General features: G+C 53.7%; 1 protein-coding gene across 1 annotated transcript; it reads right to left on the bottom strand.

The window, feature by feature from the left end:
- Positions 1–318: 318 nt before the first annotated feature.
- On the bottom strand, positions 319–23,757 carry Abo (ABO, alpha 1-3-N-acetylgalactosaminyltransferase and alpha 1-3-galactosyltransferase). Its single transcript, XM_048345693.1, has 7 exons — positions 23,648–23,757; positions 5,726–5,795; positions 5,251–5,307; positions 5,031–5,078; positions 3,164–3,199; positions 2,547–2,681; positions 319–1,016 (listed from the first exon to the last, which is right to left on the bottom strand). The coding sequence occupies exons 1-7, from the start codon at positions 23,658–23,660 to the stop codon at positions 326–328; spliced, it is 1,050 nt and encodes a 349-aa protein (XP_048201650.1). The 5' UTR covers positions 23,661–23,757; the 3' UTR covers positions 319–325.
- Between the last annotated feature and the right edge of the window lie 3,040 nt (positions 23,758–26,797).

Raw genomic sequence — 26,797 nt, 5'->3', positions numbered from 1 at the left:
CCATCCTCCCACTCACCCCTCATCCGTGGAGGGGGCTGGGAACACCTGCCTCCAGAGCCAAGGACACGCAGTGGGGGCCGACGGTGAGGGCATCCGAGTACCACGCCTGTCTTTGTGGCCAGCCGGTGTCTGGCCGGCCAGCCGGCCTCCAATTGCAATGGGAGTGGGGGGTAGGCGGACGTTCAGCAACTTGTGCTGTGTCAGAGGAAAACAGGGCACGAACTCTTTTCTCTAAGTCCCTTCCAGTCCAGCACGGGGCATGGGAGGGGAGGGGGCATCCTGGCTGCCCAGCCCTGGGCCTCCCAGACCCCTCCCCGAAGTCCTGTTATCTGTTGCGGATCTCCTGGTGGTTCTTGGGCACGGCTATGAACCGCATTTTCCTCAGAACAGAGGGCCGGGAGAGCATGTGCGGGTCCCACAAGTACTCGGGGGACAGCACCTTGGTGGGCTTGTGGTGGAGCAGGTACTTGTTCAGGTGGCTCTCGTCGTGCCACACAGCCTCGATGTCGTTGGCCCAGTCCCGCACCATGGCCTCGTGACAGGCCTTGGTGAGCCGCTGCACCTCCGCCACTGACCCCCCAAAAAGGGCCCCCATGTAGTAGAAGTCGCCCTGGTCCCGGGGGATGTAGGCCTGGGAGCCGGGCCGGCGCTCGTAGGAGAAGGCGTCCCGCCTGGCCCTGTAGAAGCCGGGGTGCAGGGTGCCGAAGAGCGGGCTCAGGATCTCCGCGCCCACGTGGTCGGCGAACTCCAGGTCCACGTCGGCGCACACCAGGTAGGCCACGTGGGCCGCGCCGCGCCGCGCCAGGAACTGGCTGAGCACGCCCATGCGGCGCATGGACACGTCCTGCCAGCGCGCGTAGCCGCGCACGGGCCGCACCGCCAGCCGCCGCCCCGGCCCCAGCGCCACCCGGGGCACGGCGGCCGGCCGGTCGGTGAACACGTAGTAGTTGACCCGGAAGCCCACCATGAAGTGCTGCTCCGCAGACTCCAGGAACCGCTTCAGGAAGTTGACGTACCTGCCGAGGGGGACACGGGCGCGGCCGGCCACCTGGTACGGGCGCCCGGGCAGCAGAGCCCGCCTCTCCCGCCAATCACCCCGCTCCACCAATCAGCGATGGGGACCACCGGAGGCCACGCCCTCTCTTGCCAGTCGCCGTGCTCCACCAACCCGTCCCAACCTGCCAATCACCATGCTCCACCAATCAGAGATGGGGGCCCCCAGAGGCAGCGCCCTCTCCTGCCAATCACCCTGCTCAACCAACCCATCCCCTCCTGTCAATCACCATGTTCCACCAATCAGCGATGGGGACCACTAGAGGCCCCGCCCTCTCCTGCCAATCACTCTGCTCAACCAACCCGTCCCCTCCTGTCAATCATCCTGCTCCACCAACCAGAGATGGGGACCACCAGCGTCCCACAGTCCACAACGGCTGAAGGCCGCCATTGCCACGGCACGCCGTGCCACGCTCCAGGAGACCAGGCTGGAGATCGTGGGGGTGCGCATCTGTTCCCCTCCTTGGGGCCCGCCCCTCGGTCCCCTCTTGGCGGCCCTGCCTTCGCCATGTGGGGTGTCCTCCGGACAGCGTCCTCAGTGGACCCTTTCCATGCCGGATGGGCCCGGTCCTCTGGAAGCGCACGAAGCGGGGCTCCACAGGGCCAGGCGGGCTGCCGCTCCAGGGCTTGCCTAGGCCCAGGCCTCACACCCAAGCACCGGGGCTTGCAGCCCTGGAAGTTTCCCCGCTGCCTCCCCGCGGTGCCCTCGAGGCCGCGTGGAGCCACGGGCCCTGTACGGGCCAGGCTGGCGCTGTCGGGCGAGCGCGCCGGGCCCTTGGCACAGCCCCGCACAGCCCTGGCGCCTCCGCGAGCCCCTCACAGGCACCAAGCTCATGTGTGGTGGGGCCAGGCCGGGCCCCAGGCAGAGGGAGCACGCGCAGACACGCCTGCCCACTTGCCCAGTCCCGGGCAGAGGGGACCACGGTGCTGGGGCTGCTTCTGTGCGGGCTGGGGAAGCGGGTGCCGGCCTCAGGCTGCCTGGGTCCTTCACGCACGGGCAGTGCACGCAGCCTTCACCCCAGGACCCCATTCCTGCACCCAGCCCTCTCTCCACGGGCTCCCACGGGCAGCTATGCCTGGGACAGCACCCAGGGCTCCACAGGCCTGCTGCCAGCCCCCGGGGCCTGGAGTCACCATCTGCCCTGCCTGGCATCCGAGTGCATGGACAGCCACGGGTGGCCGGCCCCGTGCTCCCGCCGGTCCCAGAGGAAGCAGGCTCCTCCCTCCTCCCCCACTGCCCTCCCTAGCAGAGGGGGTGCACCTGAAGCATGCACGGTGGGGTACAGCTGCCCCTGCTGAGGGTGTAGAGGGAGGAGCAACAGGCAGGGGCTGGAGGGGAGATGGTACTGGGCCCATTCAGCCAGCGAGCCACTGCATGAAGGAACTTTAACACCCACCCCTCCATCTCCCCCTGCCCTCCACCATGTCCTGAGCGCAGGACAGACTGGGCGTCCCCAGGGCCCAGGCCTCCGCCTCCCTCCACCCCCTCTTACTTTTTGACGGCAAACACGGATAGCCCCACAGTGATGTTCTGAAGCTGGAACTGCTCATTCAGGATGTCAATGTTGAAGGTCCCCTCCCAGATGATGGGGGCCAGCCACGGAGTGAGGACGAGGACATCTTTCCTCCTGGACAGAGAAGGACGGCAACACTCAGAGTGTGGCCAGAGCCCGTACCAGCTCCTCCCCGGCCTCCTCTGCCCCTCCCACTGGCAGGCCTGGCAGTCCCAGGAAGCCAACCGGGGAAAATGTGCCTTCAGGGGACCAGGCAGCAGCCGTCACTGAATGCCAGGCCCTGCTGCCGCAGAAGGGGCTGAGACTTGCTGGGAAGGGTGGGGATAGCCACGCCCCCACCCACCCAAGCACCTTAGGGAACCCATGCCTCGGCAAGGAATGCAAGTCAGAGACAGGAAAGAAGGTCTGGACGCCGAGTTCAATCCCCAATACCAAAAAACCCCAAAAACAAGAGGATAGAAAGTGGAGCATGAATCCAGGAGGACCTTGAGGGTTTGCTTCAGGCATGGGAGCCAAGCCACATCCCCAGCTAAAGGAAACTGCCTGGACATCCTACTACAGGCCCGTGTGCTGCTCGCAGCCTCAGATTCACTCACGTGGGCGTCAGTGCCATCGGCTGGGGATACGCCAACCTGCAAAGCCAAACACAGGTGTGCACAGGGGTCACTGGGAACACTGGTCCCGCGGGGCTGGGGAGTGTGAGGAGTGCTCTTCTCAGCCATGTGGGCTGGCCCGTCTCACCCGCCATAACCACAAGGCATGGGGGGGGGTGGAGGGGGCCAGGCCTGGGGCTTCCGGTCACTAAGCACAGAGAGGAACCAAGAATCAAAGCAACCACAGGGCTCGCGGACACACACTGAGGGCCATGAGGCCCCAATGACTCCTTTACCTCACAGTGGGCGGAAGGGGCTAAGCCTTGGATACAGAGCAGCCCCCTGGGCTGCAGCCTGGCCCGCGGCAGGTCTAGTGGCACACAGGGGCAGGGCCCGAGCCTCCTGGCTCAGTTTGTGGGAGACAAGCCTCAGTGGGGCGTCCATGTCCATGGCAGGCCAGAGTCACAGCGAGCCCCCAGGGCAAGAGCCTGCATAGCCATCATCTCTCCTGATGGCTTCTGGGAACAGGGAGTTGGCTGGGGAAGGGCGGGGAGTTGCAGTGTTGGCTATAACAAGGATGAGCCCTGAAGACATACGGGAGGCCATTAAGCCAGTCACCAAAGGGCAAAGCCTGCGGTGCATTGGCTCACGCCTGGGATCACAGCTGCTAAGACGCTGAGATCTGAGGATTGAGGTTCAAAGCCAACCTGGGCAGGAAAGTCCACGAGACTCTCATCTCCAAGGAACCACCAGAAAACCAGAAGTGGCTCTGTGGCTCAAGTGGTGGAGCACTAGCCTTGCCCTGAAGAGCTCAGGGACAGCGCTCAGGCCCAGAGTTCAAGGCCCACGACTGACGCCCCCCCCCCAAAAAAAATCATGGAAATGAACTCCAGGAAGTGGAAACAAGAGGGTTTTTTTTTTCTTTTCTGCTGTTTTTGTTTTCTTTCTGTCTTGTTTGTCCATTTGTCTGTCTCTGAGAGGGCAAGGGGGGAGCACAGACATGGAGGGACAAAGGGTGAACAAAGGCAGCAGTGGTGCTCACTAGATGGCATGTTGAAAGTGAACTATGCAGTTGTGGGCGGAGACAGGAGGAGAGTAGGGGAGACCCGGAGGGAAGGGCTGACATTGCCCATTGAGAAACATACTCACTACCCGACTTATGTAACTGTAACCCCTCTGTACATCACCTTTATAATAACATGTTTTGTTTTTTTTGTCGGCCGTGGGGCTTGAACTCTGGGTCTGGGCACGGTCCCTGAGCTCTTCAGCTCATGGCTAGTGCTCTACTGCTTGATCCACGGTGCCACTTCCGGTTTGGGGGTGGCTAACTGGAAATAGGAGTCTCACAGATTTTCTGCCTGGGTTGGCTTTGAACCTCGGCCCTCGGATCTCAGCCTCCCGAGTAGCTGGGATGACAGGTGTGAGCCCTAACGACAATTACTAATGTTAAGAAAGAAATTAAAAAGTCAGGTGAATATAGCTGGCCCCAAACAGGCCCATGCTCTGTGAGCCAAGTCCCGTGAGCTGAGCCCCATGAGCTGAGCCCCGTGAGCTGAGCCCCGTGAGCTGAGCAACGTCTTGAGAGGAGCCCCGTGAGCTGAGCCCATGAGCTGAGCAACGTGAGCTGAGCCCTGTGAGCTGAGCCCGTGAGCTGAGCCCTGTGAGCTGAGCCCGTGAGCTGAGCCCCGTGAGCTGAGCCCTGTGAGTTGAGCCCTGTGAGCTGCCCTGTGATTCACTGACTCTAGGTGGAGGCAATGAAGTCCCAGTGTCCGGATCAGGCATGGGCAGGGCTCCCTCATCCCCTCCCCCACCACAGGCCCGCCCCCCAAGCATGTCCACCAGGCCCCAGGCACCACAGAGGACACCGTACCTGGACAAGGCTCCACCCGGCTGCTGCTCCGGCTCCTCCACATCCACACTACAGGAGGACACGGGGTCAGAGGGAGGCCAGCCCTGGCACAACGTTAGTGGCAATTCCAGATGAGGCCGAAGCCAGACATGCAGACCACCCTTCAGGGCAACTGAGGCGACAGAGGCTGTCCAATGGGACACACGGGGCTGGCCCCTCATCCATCCCTCACCCCACTCACCTGGTCACAGCTCCCAGGCCTCCCGGTGCCTGGGTGCTTGGGGTGAAGAACCCGTAGCTACAAGAGGAAGTGAGCACAGACGGCTGCTCAGGTGCTGCCCCACCCTCCACCCGTGCCCTGAGCTCACAACACTGCCCAGCCAGGAAAGGACTCTAAGGACGTGGCCCCCACTGATGCCCGAGCTGGCCGTGACTCTGCTACGGTCCCAGGGCCTTCAGCATCTGGGAATGAAGGGCAAGGCCCAGGCCAGACTTCCTCCCCTTCCCCAGGCCAACAGCCCAGAGACCCTCGGTGACATGGGAAGAAGAGGGGCGTCCCTGTAAGGGCTCAGGAGACAGGCCATGTTGGACATGCCACCTAGCTGGAGTTGGGAGTGGCAGTGCCTTCATCCTGCTGGAGGCTATGGGTGTGGAGAACGGCTCAGGGCCCCCCCACCCCAAACTCTAGTGGGTCACTCCCAAGCCCAGCTTCTTACCTGAAGAAGACCAGAGTGAGAATCACCAGTAGAAGGACCCCAGAGGGAAGCAAGTAAGTCCTCAGCCATCCTGAAACACAGGAGTGGACATTGCAGTTCCCCCCTCACCCTCCCTCACGTTCTCACCCCACTCAGAGCCCTCACAGTTCCTGTGTCTCACGATGCCGGGTAGATCCAAACCCAGCGCCAGCTTGCCTCCACAGCTCCTCATCTTCTCAGGGTCCTTGTGCCCCAATTCCACTACACCACCCCCTGCCCACAGGGGACAGCAAGGCCACGACCGGCCCCCATGGAGGGAGGGCAAGACCGGCTCCCTCCATGACAGATGGGCACTGAGGACACTTGTCATTTTCTTCCTGTGACTTCTCATCATGGGCAGTGCTGGGGCCACACTCAGGACCCTGTGCACGCTGGCCCAGCACTGGTCACTCATCTGTGAACGTCATGTGTGTTCATGGCTAAGAGTTCAAATAGCAGGGTTGGAGGCATGGCTCAGTTGGTAGAGTGCTACCGAAAGAGTGAACGCGTCAGGTACCGAGTTCAAGTTCCAGTATCAGGCCAAAGGAAAGGAAGAAAGAGTTCAAATACCCCTAAATGGCCTTCTCTGAAAGGCTTACTACACACACACACACACACACACACACACACACACACACACACACACACACCGCCACCTGTTCTTCTGGTACTTTCCCTCGAATCAGTCCTTTTCAACTATCTGTACTACTGGTCTACCTTTACCTTCCTGTTTCCAAAGCCCAGGGCAAGAAACAAATGACTCCTAATCGCTTCTGTAACCAAAGGCACAGGGGCGGGAACACCTGGCAAGTACTAAGGTCTGCACTCAGGCCGCAGTCCTGCTCCACTGGCCGGCTTGGCAAGCACTCTATCGCTTGGGCCACACCCCAGCCCTTATCTTCGCTGGTTATTTAGGAGATGGCGTCTCAGGGACTGTTCTGTGGGGGAGCTTCAAACCGTGATCCTCCAGACCTCAGCCTCCCGAGCAGCTAGGACCACAGGTGGGAGCCATGGGCCTGGCTGCCGCACCCCTTGAGTGTATCCTCCCCTTATATAGTCGGTGAAAACCTAAGTGGAAATAACTTGCTTTTACTTTTGAAGTAACTTCCATGTCATCAACGTTTAAAACTAAGCTTTCTAAAATGTACTTTACTGTTGTTTAGAGGTGACACACAGCAGGGTTGCATTTCCACGTGTGTGGTGTCCTCTGTTCCCGCTCTCTCCCCAGTCCCAGAGGTGACACACAGCAGGGTTGCATTTCCACGCGTGTGGTGTCCTCTGTTCCCGCTCTCTCCCCAGTCCCAGGGGTGACACACAGCAGGGTTGCATTTCCATGCATGTGGTGTCCTCTGTTCCCGCTCTCTCCCCAGTCCCAGAGGTGACACACAGCAGGGTTGCATTTCCACGCGTGTGGTGTCCTCTGTTCCCGCTCTCTCCCCAGTCCCAGAGGTGACACACAGCAGGGTTGCATTTCCACGCATGCCGTGTCGTGTGGTCCCGTTCTCTCCCCAGTCCCAGAGGTGACACACAGCAGGGTTGCATTTCCACGCGTGTGGTGTCCTCTGTTCCCGCTCTCTCCCCAGTCCCAGAGGTGACACACAGCAGGGTTGCATTTCCACACGTGTGGTGTCCTCTGTTCCCGCTCTCTCCCCAGTCCCAGAGGTGACACACAGCAGGGTTGCATTTCCACACGTGTGGTGTCCTCTGTTCCCGCTCTCTCCCCAGTCCCAGAGGTGACACACAGCAGGGTTGCATTTCCACGCGTGCCCTGTCTCCCCAGTCCCACCCTCCACCCACCAGGTGCACAGCTCACTTTCATCAATGTCCAGTGCCCTCCACTACTGCACTTTTCACCCTTTTTCCTCTCATTCTGTTCTCCACACACACACACACACACAGATATGCGCATGAATATACTGTATATAAGTGTGGGGATGCTGGCTGTATACACAGAGGGGCGGTCCCCGACTGACCCTCCCCTCTTCCCGCCCTGGGGCTACATGGCTGGATGCCACTCCTCCGCCTTCCGGGTCCGGAACCGGAAGGAGCAGTTCTGGCTCGGCCTGCTTCCTGTCTCAATCTCGGGTCCACGTGGATGCCTCCAAGATGGCGCCGCCGGAGCCCAGGGGCGGTTCTATTGGGGCATGACGTCAGCCTGTGGGGGAAGTCCAAGGGTGCCACTCTTGGGGAACAGCCCGGCTCAGCCAATCGCTAACCTCCCGCTAGTCACCCCAAGTCCTTCTCCTTCTCGCCTTCATCACCGTAATAAATTCTTCTGCCCTCCTTCTGGGAGAGTGAACTGGGTCCCCGAAACTTTCTTCCTTTCTTCGGATCCGGACACGTGAGGGGGGACGGCGGGGGGCGGGGGGAGGTTTCGGCAACTTTCTCCTCAGCTTAGCTTAGTCCATAAGAACACACTTTGTTCCTTCCCCAGGTGGGAGGGGCAAAGCCGAGTGTTCTTTCATAGTTTGGGATTTGGGCATCTCCCCGGGAGAAACGGGGAGAGGGGGCCTAGAACCCCAACACATAAGGTAAAGAATACAGAATCATCAGCAAAAGAAAAAAAACAAATTAGGAAAAATGTCCTTTGTTTCCATATCTTTGGAGTTCATAAACAAATTAGGAAAAATGTCCTTTGTTTCCATATCTTTGGAGTTCATTTATATATATATATATGTATGTATAGTTTTATATATATATATATATAATACAATGTATATATATATATATATTTTTTTTTTTTTCCTTTTTGCCAGTCCTGGGGCTTGAACTTAGGGTCTGGGCACTGTCCCTGAGCCTCTCTGTGCACAAGGCTAGCACTCTACCACTTGAATCACAGCACCACTTCTGGCTTTTTCTGTATATGTGTGTAAAGTGGTACTCCGGAATCGAACCCAGGACTTCATGCATGCCAGGCAAGCACTGTACCACTAAGCCACATTCCCAGCCCAGTGTATACGTATTATACATATGAAGAGGTGCTTGAGCAATGCACCTTTGTGATTCTCTCCTAAGACTATCCTCTTTTGGTCTCACTGTATGAGTATCTAGAATCCTCTGTGGTTTGTCATATCCCAGTGTGCTTTAGATCTAACTTATGCATACCATAAAGAACATGTGCAGTTTACGTCTCCGATCTTGGCTTACCTCACTTAACATGATTTGTTCTAGTCCCATCCATTTCCTTGCAAATGACTTGATTTTATTCTTTCTAATGGCTGTGTAGAATTCCATTGCATATAGGTACCACATATTTTTGGATCCAGGCATCCGTAGTGGGCATCTGGGTTGTTTCCATCTTGACTGTTGTGAATAGTGCGGCAATGAACACGGATGTTCAGGTGTCCTTGTCGTATCCTGGTTCATGATGCTCAGGGTTGATGCCCAGGAGTGGTATGGCTGGGTCATAGGGAAGGTCTACGTTTAGTTTTCTGAGGAACCTCCAGACTGCTGTCCAGAGTGTGTTCTACTTTACATTCCCACCAGCAGCGCAGTAGGGGTCCTTTCCCCCCACATCCCCACTAACATTTGTTGTTCCAATTCGGGATGTTGGTCACTCCACTGGGGTGAGATGGAATCTCAGGGTGGTTTTGATTTGCATTTGCTTTGTGGGCAGGGATGGTGAGCATTTCCTCATGTTTCTTTGCCATTCTTACCTCTTCTTCTGAGAAGTCTCTCCTTAGCTCCCTGCCCACTTAGTAAATGGTTTATTAGGTTTGGGAGGGGTTGTTTCTTGAGCTCCTTGTACATATTGGATGTTAGGCTTTGGTCTGATGTATTGCTGGCAAAGATCTTTTCCCAGTTGGTTGGCTGTCTTTCTAGTTTAGTAGCTATAGCCTTAGCTGTGCAGAAACTTGTTATTTTAATGTAGTACTTCTTGTGGAGTCCCTCTCCTGTCTGTTGTGCCTCTGGGACTCTGTTCAGGAAGTTCCCTCTTGGAGTGGTTTCAGTTTGGGGTCAGATGTTGAGGTCTCTGATCCACTTGGAGTTGATGCTGGTGCATGGTAACAAGCTGAGATCCGCTTTTACTTTTCTGCATGCGGCTGCTCAGTTTTCCCGACACCAATTATTGAAGAGGCTATGTTTTTCCACTGTGTATCTTTGGCTCCTTTGTCAAATATCAGTTGACTGTAAGTGTGTGGTTTTATTTCTGGGTCTTCCAATCTATTTCATTGGACTTCAGCTCTATTTTTGCGCCAATGCCAAGCTGTTTTTGTTATTATGGCTCTGTAGTACAGCTTGAAATCTGGTATTTATAATACCACTCACATTGCTTTTTTTTTGCCCAATTGCTTTTGCTATTCTAGGTCTTTCGTTGTTCCATGTGAACTTTGGGACTGTTTTCTCTGTTTCTGTAAAGAATGTCATTGGGATTTTGTGTATCATTTTTGGCACTATGGCCATTTGCACAAGATTGATTCTCCCTATCCATGAACATGAATGGTCTTCCCATTTCCTGGTGTCCTCTTTGATTTCTTTCCTTGGATTTTTATAGTTTCTTCTATGAAGAACTTTTACATCTTTTGCCAGGTTAATTTCTAGGTAATTTTAGGCTACCACAAATAGGGCTGTTTTCTTGATTTCCCTAAAATGAAGTTCTTTCGAGGTATCATTTATACCAATAAGGTACGCCCACTGTAGGCACACTGTCACGAGCTCTGAGCCGGGAACCACCAGCTCAAAAAAGACACAGAGTGGGGCTGGGACCGTGGCTTAGGGGTAGAGTGCTTTCCTAGCATGCACGAAGCCTTGGGTTTGATTCCTCAGCACCACATACACAGAAAAAGCCAAAAATGTCCCTGGGGCTCAAGAGGTGCTGGCCTTGAAGGACAGTGCTCAGGCCCTGAGTCCAAGCCCCAGGACTGGCCAAAAAAAAAAAAAGAAGAAGAAGACACAGAGTATTATGATTATTATTATTTTCTGTCAGTCATGGGGATTGAACTCAGGACTTGGCACTGTCCCTGAGCTCTTCAGCTCAACGTTAGCACTCAACCACTTTAAGCCACAGCACCACTTCTGGTTTTCTGGGGGTTAATTGGAAATAAGAGTCTCATGGACCTTCCTGCCTGTGCTAGCTTTGAACCATGATTCTCAGATCTCAGCCTCCTCGGTCACTAGCATTATAGGAATGAGCCACCAGTGCCCAGCTATTGAGCATTTTTATTACCCTCCATGTCCAAACGGAATCATCACAGATCTTCCAGATAGGCTACATTTACACAGAACAGTCTTTAAGGCTCACCCAGAGTCACACATATATCAATGACACATTCTCTGTGTGCACACACGTGTGTGTATGTGTGTGTGTGTGTGTCCTGAGCACTGCCCCTGAGTTTTTGCGCTCAAGGCTAGTGCTCTACCACTTTGACCCACAGCACAATTTCTGACATTTTGGTACTTTATTCAAGATAAAGTCTCATGGACTTTCCTACCTGGGCTGACTTTGAACCAAAATCCTCAGATAGCCTCCTGAGTAGCCAGTGGCACATGGCAAAGGTTTGAATTTTTATAAGATTTATCTTTTTAAGATTTGAGGAGTCTTTGTCTCATCTAATAAATGTCTACCTCTCGAAGTTCATGAATATTTCCTCTGGAAACTTTAAAATTTTTTTTGTTGTTTTTTTTTTTGGCCAGTCCTGGGGCTTGGACTCAGGGCCTGAGCACTGTCCCTGGCTTCTTTTTGCTCAAGGCTAGCACTCTGCCACTTGAGCCACAGTGCCACTTCTGGCCATTTTCTATATATGTGGTGCTGGGGAATCGAACCCAGGGCCTCATGTATACGAGGCAAGCACTCTAGCCACTAGGCCATATCCCCAGCCCTGTTTTGTATGGCATAAAGGACTAAGAATGTTTTACTACCCAACAATTGATGGCCAAAAATGTTACTAGAGACAAAGAAAAATATTTCACAACGATGTAAATATCTACACACCTCACAACCCAAACCCAAAAGGCAGGAAGCAAAATGGCGTGAACCAGATAGCTGACTTACTCATCAGTAGTAGGCAGAGATGGCCATATCCTCCCCCCGCCCCACGCTCCGTAACAGAGTCGGCAAGAAACCGGCACACACAGAAAACACCCCATTCCATAAAGCCAGCCAGCCCTGCTAGCCACAGCACATTCTACCCTACTAACCTTCTCACCGGTAACAGGGGATAACCTCAGACAGGCAGGATCTCCTAAGCAAGCCTTTGATAAATTCAAAATTATTGATACCATACTAAGTCCGTTCTTTAACTTCAACCGAATGAGATTACCAGCCACAACAAAACAATTGGGGGCAATTCACAAATACATGGAAATTTTAAAACACATTTCAAAATAGCCAATGGGTCAAACAAGAAAATCCAAAAATGTTCTAAGCAGAATGAAAATGAAAATACAGTGTGTTGAAATGTGTGGGAGGAAATTAATGTTGTATTTAAAGAGAAGTGCCTAGATTATAAAAGGAAAATCTCAAAGCAATACGTAAGCTTTCACCTTAAGTATAAAAAGAAAAAGAGGGTGCTAGGAATATGGCCTAGTGGTAGAGTGCTTGCCTCATATACATGAAGCCCTGAGTTTGATTCCTCAGCACCACATAAATAGAAAAGGCCAGAAGTGGCAGTGTGGCTCAAGTGGTAGAGTGCTAGCCTTGAGCAAAAAGAAACCAGTGGGGCTGGGAATGTGGCCTAGTGGTAGAGTGCTTGGCTCGTATGCATGAAACCCTGGGTTCGATTCCTCAGCCCACATTTATACAAAAAAGCTGGAAGTAGAGCTGTGGCTCAAGTGGCAGAGTGCTAGCCTTGAGCAAAAAGAAGCCAAGGACAGTGCTCAGGCCCTGAGTTCAAGCCCAGGACTGCCAAAAAATAAAAAGAGAAAAGAAAGAAGGAAAAAAGTAAAGCCCAAATGAGTAGAACGAAGTAAATAATAAAGACTAGAATGAAATTCAATGAAATATAAAACAAAAAGAAAAAATAATATCAAAAAAATCAAATGTTAATTCTTGGAAAATATAAATTTAGCAAAGCTAATTAGCTAAACTGGTGAAAGATTCAAACAAATGTCTAAAATTAGCATCACACACACACACACATTCTTTATGTTGTTACTGGTCTTGAACTCAGGGCCTGGGTGCTGTCCTTAAACTTTTTACTCAAGGCTGGTCCTCTATCACTTGAGCCACAGCTCTACTTCCAGATTTTTTTGTCATTAGTTGGAGATAAGAGTCTCAACTTCCCTGTCCAGGCTGGCTTCAAACCATAGTCCTCAGATCTTAGCCTCCTGAGTAGCTAGAATTACAGGTGTGAGCCACCAGCACCTAGCTTAAAAGGAGTGTGTGTGTGTATATGTGTGTGTGTGTGTGTGTGTTTGTCTTGGGGCTTGAACTCAGGGCCTTTGAACTGTCCTTCAGCTTTTGTGCTGGTGTGTGTGTGTGTGTATGTGTGTGTGTGTGTGTGTGTGTGTGTGTGTGTGTGATGTGTCTTGGGGCTTGAACTCAGAGCCTTCCCTCAGCTCTGTGTTCAAGTCTAGTGCTCTACCACTTTAAGCCATATCTATTTCTGGCTTTGGGTGGTTAAGGAATGCTAAGAGTCTCATGGACTTTCATACCCAGACTGACATGAGCCACCAGCATCTGGCTTTAAAAGGACGTTTACGGAAATACTATCATGTAAGTTTATCTGATTTAGGGAGGGGAAGGGGAAGCGCAGAAATGGTAGATCAAAGAATAAACCAATTCAGCAGTGAAACTCACTAGACACTATGTTGGAAATGAACTATACAACTTGCGGGGAGGGCAGTCAGGAGGGAAAAACTGGGAGAGAATGAGGAAGGGGTGACCCTGTTGAAAGGAAATGCACTCATTACCTGACTTATGTAACTGAAACTCCTCTGTACATCACCTTTACTATGGGAACTTGTAAACACTGTGGTTTGGTAGAGACAATTGGAACGCCATTCTGACTCAGAAAGCTGTTAGTGGCCCAGAAAGCTCAATCTCCCCAAGCATTACCGAGAACCAAGATTCTACCCTAAATGCGAGTTAATCATAATCTAGACTTCCTTAGACCTTGGAGTCAGGTAAAGATCTATACAAAGTGTGGTGTTTGCTGCTGGCCTCTTCTTCCTAAGATAAGGAAGTCACTCATCCTAGGATTGTCTCCCGTGCTGGTGTCTGTAACTTCACAGAGACTGCTCCTTACTTTCTGCACACACTCCCCTATCTGATAATCATGCAGACTCTGTTATCAGGATCTTGGGAGTCTGTTGCTGGTGAGAGGCGCAGGCCCCCTGGCACCCCAAACCAGTCACTCCCCGTGGCAGCAAGATAAGGCGCTCACAGAGGTTTGCAACACTTTACAATAAATTTTTTTTTCTAAAAACATGAAGTACTAACAACAACTATTTGGCGACAAATTAAACAACTTAGATGAAAAGCACGGATGCTTAGAAAGACATAAACTAGAGAACTCAGGAGAAAACATAAGATGAAATCTTTGTTATCTGCGATTAAAGCAAGACTTCTCAGGCATGAAGCCAAATGCGTAACCAATGGAAAAAAATGGATGAACTAGAATTAACAAAAAAATTAAACTTTGGGGAATATGGCCTAGTGGTGGAGAGCTTGCCTCGTATACATGAAGCCCTCGGTTCAATTCCCCAGCACCACATATATAGAAAAAGGCCAGAAGTGGGTCGTGGCTCAAGTGGTAGAGTGCTAGCCTTGAACAAAAGGAAGCCAGGGACAGTGCTCAGGCCCTGAGTCCAAGGCCCAGGACTGGCAACAAAAAAATTAATTTTTGTACTTCAAAAACACCAAGAAACCTGTAGGTAGACAGAAAATATTTACAAAAATATTTCTGACATCATACATCCAATAATGTACATTTGGAGTTTCTCTCAAACTGAACTAAGTTCAAGGCCACCCAGGCAGAAAAGTCTGCGAGACTTTTATCTCCAATTAGCCAGCAAAATGCTTGAAGTGCAGCTGTGGCTCAGGTTATAGAATGCTAGCCTTGAGCGCTCTCTCTCTCTTTCTCTCTCTCTCTCTCTCACACACACACACACACACACACACTCCCCCTCCACACACCTCTCCACACTAGACCCACAAGAACATTTATATCATGTTCTGGTACCCACATGGAGACTGGAGCCCTCATACACTGCTAACGAGAACGGAAAAGTGACGCTAGCCCTTTGCAAAAGTTTGTCCACTTCTTGAAAAATGCCAGACTGCTATTGATCACACAAGCCAGCAATTCCGCCACAGAATGTCTACCCAGAAGAAATGGAAATACTTGTCTAGACGATGTCTTATACTTTTGTATGGACATTTGCACGTTCCTAGCTGTGCTCTTCCAAGCAGCTAAAATGTGCCAACACCCCAGAAGCCACACAATGCAGTATTACTACTCATCAGTAAAGAGAAGTGCAGTACTGCCCCAGGCTGCCGCCCCGGTGAACCCGGAGCACATGATGTAAGTGGAGTTGGCTAGGAAAGGCTGCCTTCTAGGCGATTCCGCTGTGCAGAGGAGGCACAGCCACGAGAGGCAGGAGCCGGAAGGAGCGGCGGGAACACAGGACACCCCCACCCCGGGGCGATGGGGACGGCGCTCCGGTGTGGACCGCACACAACTGAGTAGAACACTCAGGGCACGTGGCTGTCCTGAAGTCAAGTGATAACCCACAAAAGAAACTTTTGCTTTAATTAAGTGCTGGCAGCTCACTGGCAGTGCTGAGGTTCCAGCTCTGGGCTTGGCACCTGAGGCTGGTGCTCTGCCACTTGTCACTCCATCAGCCCCCTTATGCTCCGGTTATTGGGGGGGGGGGGGGTCTTGGGGTTTGCTTGGGCTAGCCTGGACCACGGTCTTCATGTGCCACCACATACAGCTATGTTTGTTGAGATGAGGCTTGGGGAACGTGTTTGCCTGGGCTGGCCATGGATTTCCATCTTCCCCATCTCTGCTCCCGTGTAGCGGGGATTACAGGTAGCGGGCTAACAGCCGGCCATCTGAAGTCACACACAGAATGGAATTCCAAGTGAGATGTTTGGTCGACTCTTGCGGAGCATTGGTGAGGCCGGCGTGAAGGGGGGCCAGACCTGGGGCACAGCTGTTTTCCTGAGCTGTTGCTGGGCCCGTCCTCCAGGGAGCCAGCATTCTCTCAGGAGCCACTTCCCGCAGCGCCTGGGGGAGACAGGGTGAGCACACCACACCTGCACCCTGTATCACCGCCTCTACGTCCTCTTCCTGCCACCGCCTTCACTCTGGCCCTCCACCCACCTTTCTCGGCACATGCCAAAACCTCCTGGGATGGAATTGACGTCTCCTAGTGACAGATGTCCTTCCCAGGTCCAGGCTGGAGGGATGAAGCCGCAGGTGAAGGTGGGTAATCTGACAAGGGACACGAGTTTGCCAGGCTTCTCAAGACACTTGATCTCCTGGGTCAAAATAACCAGGGGCTGGGAAGATGGCCTTAGCAGTACAGTGCTTGCCAAGTGTGCGTGAAGCCCTGGGTTCGAGGACTCAGCACCACATACACAGCATAAGCCAGATGTGACGCTGTGGCTCAAGTTAGTAGAGCACTAGCCCTGAACAAAAGAAGCTCAGGGACAGGGCCCAGGCCCTGAGTCCAAGCCCCAGGACTGGCAAATAATAACGAACCAGCACAGTTCTAGAAAAACCTAATGCTCCACTTGGTCATATGTGACTAAAGAAATAGCCCCAAACTTGCCTCTGTCTCTACCGGGCGCATCGCTGCTTCTAGACCTGCTTTACCCTGCTAAGCAGGCCTCCAGTTAATACGTGCTCAATGCACAGGACACGGGCCGGAGACGGCTGCAGATGCAAAGGTGTTGTAACAGGTCGTCCCGGGACCCCGGTGCCGGCGGCTCCCACCCCAGCTACACAGGATCGCAGCTTCTGAGGGTCACCAGTCAAAGCCAGCGTGGGCAGACAAACCCCGAGACCCTGGGCCCCAATTACCCACGGAAAAGCGGGACTGTGCCTGACCTGCAAAGGTCCCAGGCCCAGGACGGGCAGGCCGCCTGCACACAGCCCTGGCTAGGCGCGGACGCCCGGCGGTGCTGCAGGGGCCCTTTCCAGGCCGGCCTTCCTTCCTCTCCCCGGGAGGGCCGGAGCCAGGCCAGAGGACCCGGCCCGCGGGGCCTAAACCCGGAATGCGCGCTCGGAGCGCCGGCCGGACTGCCTCCTCCTCCCCGGACCCCCGATGCTCCTCCGTGGACTCCGCCCCCTCCACCCCCTTCTCCGGGGACCCCGCCCCTCCTCCCCCGATCCCGCTCCCGTCCCCCCCACGCGCTCCTCCTCACCCGGGACCCCGCCCCTCCTCCCCAGGACCCGTCTCCTCCTCCACGGACCCCGCCCCTCCTCCTCGGGACCCCGCTCTGGTCCCCCCCACGCGCTCCTCCTCACCCGGGACCCCGCCCCTCCTCCCCAGGACCCGTCTCCTCCTCCACGGACCCCGCCCCTCCTCCCCGGACCCCGCCCCTCCTCCCCAGGACCCGTCCCCTCCTCCACGGACCCCGCCCCTCCACCCTGGACCCCGCCCCTCCTCTCCCGACCCCGCTCCCGTCCCCCCCCACGCGCTCCTCCTCACCTAGGACCCCTTTCCTCCTCCCCAGACCCCGCCCCTCCTCCTCGGGACCCCGCTCCCGTCCCCCCCCACGCGCTCCTCCTCACCTGGGACCCCGCCCCTCCTCCCGGAACCCCGTCCCTCCTCCCCGAGGCCCAGCGGCTGCACTCACCCCTCAGCGTCCCCCGCAGCCGCTCCATGGCTGGGTCCCTTTTCCACCCTCAGGGCCTTCGGGGTGGGTGAGCCCGAGGTGCCTGCCTCGCGGCCTCGAAGATCCGCTCTCCGGAGCCCCGACCCGGGCCCCGCCCCGCGCCTCCCCATGCGGACGCCGGCCGGACTTCCCCTTCCAGGGGAGCCTAGACCCAGGGTACCTCAGCTTCCTGCCGCGCTGCGAACACCCAGACCACGCCCTCCGGCCGCGTGGCCCCGCCCCCAACCCCCTGCCACCGGAAGCCCCGCCCCCGCCCCTTCCCAGAGGCCCCGCCCCTGCACGTGGGCCCAGGCCCCGCCCAAGTAGAGCTGTCCACCTGCTCCCAGGCCTTTCATGCCTGTAAGCCGTGCTATTCGGACCCTCCCTCAACGGGTGAGGAAACTGAGGCACGGGGAGGCGAGGCAGCCGTGGAGAGCAGGGTCTGATGCCCTCACGCCTTACTTGATCCTTGGATTCACATTTCTTCCCCTAGGCACCCAGTCTCTAGGACACTAGACGGTAGGCACTGTCGGCAGATATTCGAGGATCACTTTTCAGATGCAACACCCAAACGCAAGGTACGTGAAAGAAATAATTCAAAATGTGTGGCATTAGGGCTGGGAATGTGGCCTAGTGGTAGAGCACTCGCCTCATATACATGAAGCCCTGGGTTCGATTCCCCAGCACCACATGGATAGAAAGTGGCCAGAAGTGGCGCTGTGGCTCAAGTGGCAGAGTGCTAGCCTTGAGCAAAAAGAAGCCAGGGACGGTGCTCAGGCCCTGAGTCCAAGGCCCAGGACTGGAGAAAAAAAGAAAAAAGGACTGGCCACGGACACTGAGAATGTATTCACAAAAGTCATTTGATGGAGGACTGTTGCTCAAAGTATACAAGGAGCTCTATGTATACAAGCATGCACTATGGTCTCTATGTCTATGATCCTAGCTACATGGGAAGTAGAGATCAGGAAGTCTGTGGTTCCAGGCCAGCCCGAGCAGCAAGTCCATGAACCCTCCCATCTCAGTTGACTTAAGAAAAATGTTCACCTGTCACCCAGCCTATGCAGGATGAATAGGAGGGTTGAGGGCCTGGCCCACCCAGACATAAATGGGTGTGGGGAAAATGGAGGAGAACAGAAAAGGAATACGCTGGACTGGAAACAAAGGCAAGAATGTAAGAGGGGATGGTGTCGCATCCTAAATGGAGTCACCCTTTCAAAACTTATCAGATCCAGTCGATCAAGAGAAAAAGCCGTTTGCCCATCTAATGTGCAGAACTACCTTCTAACTGGACAGGAACCTACACACTTGCCTTTGTGACCTGCTATTTGTATATAGAAGCTCTTGTCTACTTACTCCAAACCAGTTCACTGCCCAGCTGCCAAAAATCCCTACACCCCACCCCCACACACACACGCACCCTTCCTGCCCCATTCCAGTTATTCCTCCTTCCTTGTAATGGGCCACAATTGGGCTCATGCACCAAATGGACCTTCTCTGGGGTGTGGCCAGGGTGTGTTCTGTCATTCCTGTCACCTGGTCCTGCCACCTTGTCAGCCTTTCTCAGGTTTCTCTTTAACAGGATCACGGCCCCCACTCCGGACACTACCTGGAAGCAAGTCCAGGCCGTGCTATTTTTGCAGACCACAGAGGCCTCGCTTACACCACCCTGCCCTGCCCAGAGCAGACCCGGACCCTGAAGACCCCAGCCCCAGGGACTCCTCGGACGCCCCCATGTCAGCAGGAAGCAGCCAGAAAGACAACCGCCAGCACCTTCCCGGGTCTCCCCCTGCAGCCTATGTGTCCAAAGACCCTATAGGAAGGACTCTCCCCTGCCTGCCCAATCTTTTAATGTGTCTAAGGATAGAATATGAAGGGCTGATTCCTGCCTTATTCCCCCAGGTCAGGCAAGACACCAAATGCACACACACAGGCCTGCCCACGGGCAGTTGTTCCAATGGGGCCTGGCCAAGGACCCCACCCTGGGTCCCCAGGGGACAACAGCCCCTCACCCTGGTGGAGCATTCCACTGTGGGCCTGGCCAAGCACATCGCCCTGGGCCCCCAAGACACCATAACCCATTTTCTGTTTCCTTGTTAAGCCCTATATAAGCCCACCCCAAAATACAGTTGGGAGCACAACCTCCAATCCCACGGGAAGGTCTGTGCCCCTCGCTGTTCCTCAATAAACAGTCCTCGCCTGCTGACTATCGAGTCTGGCCTATTCCTTTTCTGTTCTCCTCCATTTTCCCAACATATGGTGCCAAAACCCGGGAGAGGAGAAGGCGCCAGGAGTGACTGGGTCCCTCCACCTGGGTCCCTCCACCGCCTCCTGTCATAGAGCCTTTTTCCTCCTCTATCCGAGGTCTTTCTCCATTGGGAGTGCAGAGCCCGCCGAGCTTACTTTGGGCTAAACAGCCAGTTGAACCGACCTCGTGGCCTTTGCCCCCGTAATCGGAGCATGCCTCCTGGACGGCCACCCCGCGGGCCTTGAGGTCTTATTGGCCCCCGGCGTAAACCCAGAAAGGGCCTCATCTCCAGGAGTCGCATCCATTGCTGACCCTCTGACACCCTTTAATGAGAACCTTTGGGGACGCCCTCTCCTAATTATTGGGATCCTTTGACCCAGCTGCCAAACCCCCTCCTTGCCCTCCCCACCCTTCCCTTCCCAACCCCCTGCCTTTGCTCCTGGGACCCAGCAGCCTCCAGAGCCCCCAAACTCTACCCCCCAGCTGCCTCTTCCCCTGCGTCCTACTCCAGCTCCTCCTGTTGACTTACTCCATCCCACCCAGCCTCCCCCGCCCCAGTGCTGCCTGTTACTCGATCTAAAACCGCTCATATGTTTCCCCTTCGTAAGGTAGCGGGGCAGGACGGGCCCACCCGAGTCCATGTTCCTTTCACCCTAAATGAGATGGATTCTATTGCACAAAGATTGGGGTCATTTTCAAGCAATCCTCTCTGTTAGGTTTTTAAAGTAGGTAGCTGGTAAAGGAGAACGCCACGCGGTATTCAGGCAGGAGAGAACGTTTATTACCGAACTGCTGGCCTGTGGCCAAGGTGATCCATGGCCGGAGAGAGAGGAGAGAGAGAGCGAGAGATCCCCTCCCAGCCCTGCTTTATTTAGGGCAGGGGCAAGGGGTGTGGCCAGGTGGATTAGGAGGTGACCTCAGGGAAAGGGGAGGTAACTGCCTCCAGGTCTGCAGGTTACCCAGGTAACTGGGTGGAGACTTAATGAGGTGGGGGCATCTGTATGTAGCCCTCAGGGAGAGGACCTAACACTAGCAAGGCTGAGAAAAAGAAGGATTGCAGTTCAGGGCTAACCTAGCCAAAGGGTTTTCAAGACTGCTTCTTGTGAGAGCCCAGGAATCCAAGCTGTGACACCTGAGAAGACTGGGGGTTTGGAATGCCTTCTCGCCATGGACTCCCAGATCACTGAGAGTTTCCTGGGAAGGTCAGTCAGTCCTGGCTTAACAGGAACTCAGACTTCTATCCACCCTAAACTATGTGAGAGCCTGAGGTAGACTTAGGTCTGTGCAAATTGTAAGCCGTTCACTGTTTAGGTCACCTTCCCGGGATAAGGTCTCCTGCCACTTGTGTACAAAATATTGTCCTGTGTGGAAGTTTACACCTTACTTCCTTGCACAAGACCAAGAAAAACCCTCAGTGGATGGAATCTTGGGATCTGAAGCTGGCAGAAGGCAACAGGTCCCTTCTGTGGAAATCGAGTGAAAGATGTAGGGGGACCCCCTTTTTTGAGTCCCTAGAAACAGCAGGCTTAGACAAGATAGTGGAGCTGGGGAAGGGCAAACTTAAGCTAAATAACTGGAGCCAAAAGCAGCTTGACCTAGAGCTGCTGACCTTTGCAAAAGAAAGGAATGAGGAATACCACTCAGGTTGCATGTTTTGGTTTCGGGGAAGTTCCAGAAAGAGATTTAAGGTAAATATCAGTCACGCCCAGAACAGGGAGTTGTATTGCTTTGATTGCACTAACCACTAATTCTGCTTCTTTACATCGGTTTGCTTGCTTTGCTTAACTCACCTGTGTATGGTACACAGGATTTTTGCCCTTAAAAACTCAGCCCTGCCGAAACTTGGGGCTGCACTTGACTCCCTGAATGGTGCAGTGTGGTCCTGCGTGGTAATAAAGACTCCTGGCCCTATTTATCTGAGTCCGTGGTCGGAATCGCAGTCCAAGACCTTCTCAGCTATTGCCTCGCTCCAGGTTGTGGTGGATGGAGGAGCTTGTGGCCGGTGGCAGCAGCTTCTTAACCCACAGCTGGGCCTGGGGCACGTGTGCCTTTCATCCCAAGGACAGAGGTTCCTCCACACCAAACAAGTCTGCAAGGCCCAGCTTCCAGGGAAACTGAGCCAGGTAGTGCACCTGGATCTCAGCAACAATGGAAACCCCAAAGTAGACAGACCATGGCTCAGGGGATCCCCGAGCAGGAAGCAAGACCGAAAACAACACATGGAAAAACAGGGCTGGAGGAGTTGCTTAGCAGCACAGCGCTTGCCTACCAAGCTCAAAGCCCTGAATTCAAACCCCAGTAACACACACACACACACACACACACACACACACACACACACACACCTAAATGTATCCTACAATATGATTCTTTCAATAACTGTACTCCTTCATATTTTGCCCAAAGCAGCCTAAAACTTCCATCTGCTTACACATAGGTCAAGTGCCAGTGGCTAATGCTAACTGCAATCCTAGGTCAAGTGCCAGTGGCTAATGCTAACTGCAATCCTAGCTACACAGGAGACTGGATCTCAGTAAAAAGGAAAGTCTGAAAACTCCGTCTATGAGGAGAAGGAGCGGGAGGAGGAGAAGGAGGAGGAGGAGGAGAGGAGGAGGAGGAGGAGGAGGAGGAGGAGGAGGAGGAGGAGGAGGAGGAGGAGGAGGAGGAGGAGGAGAGGAATCAGTGTCTCATGCCAGTCATCCTATTTCCTCAGGATATAAGATCTGAGGGTCATGGTTCAAAGCCAGATTAGGTTAAGAAAGTCTATGAGGCCCTTATCTCTAATTAACCACCAAACCGAAGTGGAACTAAGGCTCATGTGGTAGAACAGTAGCCTGAGCAAAAACTGCTAAGAGACAGGACTCTGGCCTTGAGTTCAAGCCCCATTACTGAGGAGAAGGGGGAGGGGAGACAGTCACAGTGGGTTACTGTGGGATGGGGATGTAATAGAACAGCACTAACCTAGCAAGCTACTACGTGAGAGCAAAACTATTGGCTGTAATAATGGCTGAGGGGTGTCGGACACAGTTAAAGAGAGCAGAAGCCGACTCCATCTTGACTAAGCTTTCCCTGCCCCTCCTCGCTGTGATAAGATTGTGTAAACTGCTTGACCACCTGAGCTGTGGAACTTTCAAGGTTAACTCTGTGCCCTTTCAGGAAGGAGCAGCCTTGCCCCGCCCCATGCAAACCCCCCTGATCCGCCTGGGTCACGGGAGCCCTGCCAAATGCGCGCCCCAATTCTAACGAGAGTGATAGGTTGGTTCAAACAGTTGCTATGAGGCAGATTGTAGCTCCACTGGCCCCCTGCGTGTGGCCTGGCGCGCTCCGTGAGTGTGGTAACCTCACTGGCCACCTGCGTGAGGCAGGCCTGACCATGTGGTGTTTGCTTTTATAACTGCAACTTGAGCACCACTTGGCCTGTGGCCTAGCAGGGTCACCCCCCACCCCCCACCAGGGCCTCCCCTCCTCCCCACAGGCCCCCACGATTCACCTCTCTCCTAACAGATCTGTGATTTCACATCTCCCTCAGTCCTCTGGCACCTGAGCAGGTGGACGGGGCACCCAGCAGAGGGGACAGACAGGTCGCTAGCACCCGTGGGAGCCGTGCACTGGACAGACGGGTCGCTAGCACCCATGGGAGCTGAGCACTGGCAGCTTTGCTTGGCATTACACCCTCCAGTGAGATCCTAACACCACCATAAACCCCATTACACACACACACACACACACACACACACACACACACACACGAATCCACAGACCCTCAGGGCTCCTCAGGACTCCTGCCAACACTACTGCCCAACCAGCAGTCTCTGAACCTCCAGCTCAAAGCTCCGAAGCCCCCGAGGGGAGGGCGAGCCCCCCCCCCCCCCCCCGTGTCTGTCCACCTCACCTCTGGGCTCCATGGCTGCCTGGCACCTGGAAGCAGAGTCTGCTGAGCGGCAGGAGCTCAGCGCAGGCCAGACCTCAGGAACAGAGCCAGCCCGGTGCAGCCGCCCTGTCCCTTCTGGGTGGGGAGGCACTCGGGCAGGTTTCTGATTTGTCCAGGGCTATCTACCGCATCCAGCCTCTTCCGTCCAGCGCTCCCACAAGAGTCAGCCAACACATTAGCCACACCTCAGATCCTGGAGGCCCTGGGCATTTCCCTCAGCTGCCAGGCTCCAGCTGCCCTCCCCAGAGTCCCCGAAGTGCGCAGGTGCCCAGCCCCACTCAGCCTCCAGCTCTGAGCCCCTGACCTCCAGCACACGAAGATGGACCCCATCCCCCAGGTTCCCCGAAACATAGCAGCTCAAACCATGTGCTCCCAAGGGCTAGTGTCTGGACCAGAGACCTGCAGCTCAAGGTGAGCGAGCGCCACCAGGTAGACGGAGAGGAGGCCACGGCCCGGCCCCACGCGCCCGGCTGCCTGAGCTTGTCACAGAGAAGACTCTGAGGACACACGGCTGTCGAGACCAAGGAAGTTCATAGGGAAAGCAACGCTAGCGAGGTAGTGCAGGACCCAGGCGTGGTGGGGTGGGACTGACCACAGGGGCGTGGACACTCTTACATCACAGGGACACTCGGGGCGAAAGCAGGATGCTGGGAGCTGGGTGCTGGCGGCTCACACCTGCAACACTGGCGACTCAGGAGGCTGAGCTCTGAGGATCGCAGTTCTAAGCTCGCCCAGGCAGGAAAATCCATGAGACCCTTAATTCCAATTAACCACCAAAGGAAAGGCCAGCACTGGAGTTGTGGGTCCAGTGGTAGAGCACCGATCTTGAGTGAAAAAGGTAACAGTAACCAGACCCTGAGTTCAAGTCACAGTAAAGAAACAAGTAAATAAATAAATAGCATGCTAATTAACTGGGCAAGTAGACAAGGTCAGAAAGAGAGAACTACTCTTTACAGGTTTTTTTCCTTTTTATGAAACATTACAACTCATGAGAGAATGTAGGGCTTAGGGCAAAAATAGACCCTGAAGGGCTGATTCCTGCCATATTCCCCCAGGTCAGGCAAGACACAGGGCACGCACACACAGGCTTGACCACAGGCCTGCCCGAGGGCAGTTGTTCCAACCGGGGCCTGGCCAGGGACACCACCCTGGGTCCCCAGGGGACAACAGCCCCGCACCCCGGTGGAGCATTCCACTGTGGGCCTGGCCAAGCACATCGCCCTGGGCCCCCATGACACCATAACCCATTTTCTGTTTCCTGTTTCCTCATTAAGCCCTACATAAGCCCACCCCCAAATCCATTCCCAGGCACAACCTCCAATCCTACGGGAAGATCTGGGCCCCTCGCTGCACCTCAATAAACAATCCGGACTATTCTTTTTCCATTCTTCTTCATTTTCCTTCCTTCCTTCCTTCCTTCCTTCCTTCCTTCCTTCCTTCCTTCCTTCCTTCCTTCCTTCTTTCTTTCTTTCTTTCTTTCTATTTGTCAGTTGGGGGCTTGAACTCAGGGCCTGGCATGGTCCCTGAGCTCTTTTTGCTCTACCACTTGGAGCCACAGCTCCATTTCTGTTGGAGCTGGTGGTTCATTGGAGATAAGTGTCTCATGGACTTTCCTGCCTGGGCTGGCTTTAAACCTGATCCTCAGACCTCAGCCTCCTGAGTAGCTAGGATTGCAGGCGTGAGCCAGCAGCACCCAGCTCGTATATGCTTTTAATGGAGCTGTCCATCAATACAGCAGCACTTGCAAATAAAAACAACCCTGAGATACCACCTTACCCCAGTCAGAATGGCCAATCTTCTGAATTCAGACAACAACAAATGTGGGTGAGAATGCAGAGAAAGATGAACCCTAGTGCACTGCTGGTGGGAATGTCAACTAGTACACCACCCTGGACAGCAGTCTGGAGGTTCCTCAGAACACTAAACACAGACCTTCCTATGACCCGGCCGTACCACTCCAGGGCATCTCCCCTGAGCAACAGGAACCAGGATATAACAAGGACACCTGCACTCCACGTTCATTGCTGCACAATTCACACTAGCCAAGATACGGAAGCAACCCAGATGCCACACTACAGATGAATGGATTAAAAAAAAAAGTGGTGTGTATATACAATGGAATTTTACACAGCCATTAGAAAGGATAAAATAATGGCATCCGGTGGGAAATTGACCAGACTAGAACAAATCTTGTTGAGAGATAAGCCAAGAACAGAGAGACAAAAGGCGCATGGTCTCCCTAATATGTGGGTGTTAGCACTAAAATGCAAGGAGATCGAATAAAGTAAATAGGGCTCAAGATACCAAAATACAGTAAGAAGAAAGAAGGACACAGAATGAGTGGAAAGTTGAGAAAATACTACTACCACTACTACTACTACTACTAATAATAATAATATAGCAGAGGGGACCATTAGCTACATCAGACACTGATGAAAGTGAGCTACGCAACTCATGGGTAGGTGGGATGGGAAGGAGGGAATGAGTGAAGGAGGGAACAGATGTTACTGAACAAAAGGAAAGTAATGTACATTTCATCAGAAATGGAGGAAATGCTTTTAGTGTTAAAATTCATCGACTTCATAAGCTCTGTAGAGTAGAATGATAATTTCCATCATTGTGAAAGTTTAAATGTGTATTGTGAAATATATGTAGTAACTTAAACCCAGTTTTTAAAAAAAAAAAAAAAAGAAGAAAGAAAGAAACTGTGGTACGTATACTCAATGGAATTCTATGCGTCTATCAGAAAAGAACGACACTGCCCCATTTGTAAGGAAATGAAAGGACTCGGGGAAAAATCGTAGTAAGTGAAGTGAGCCAGACCCCAAGAAACGTGGACCCTATGGTTTCCCTCATTGGGAATAATTAGTACACATCTAGGATAATCCTAGAAGATCACAATAGCTCAATAGCTAGCCCATATGAACAGATAAGATGATGCTAAGCAAAATGAACTCCAAGTTATGGAAATAAGTGGTTTATCATTGTTGTTGTTTTTAATGTTCCAGGTGAAATTCTTCCTTTTTCTTTATTCTTCCCCATGGCTTTACCCCTGATATCACTGTAACTGATTTTGATAGACTGGGTATTGTATGTGCATTTATCAGAACT

This window comes from Perognathus longimembris, chromosome 1, assembly GCF_023159225.1.
Source record: "Perognathus longimembris pacificus isolate PPM17 chromosome 1, ASM2315922v1, whole genome shotgun sequence".
NCBI lineage: Eukaryota > Metazoa > Chordata > Mammalia > Rodentia > Heteromyidae > Perognathus > Perognathus longimembris.
Note: the sequence above shows the minus strand (reverse complement) of the source record. Positions and strands in the feature narration are given on the sequence as shown.

Excerpts from the sequence above, each read along its gene's own strand:
- Abo (XM_048345693.1), bottom strand. Across the intron at positions 3,200-5,030 it reads CCGGGTGGAGCCTTGTCCAG|GTTGGCGTATCCCCAGCCGA; the intron begins GTACGGTGTCCT and ends TTGGCTTTGCAG. Across the intron at positions 1,017-2,546 it reads TCCGTGTTTGCCGTCAAAAA|GTACGTCAACTTCCTGAAGC; the intron begins GTAAGAGGGGGT and ends CCCCCTCGGCAG.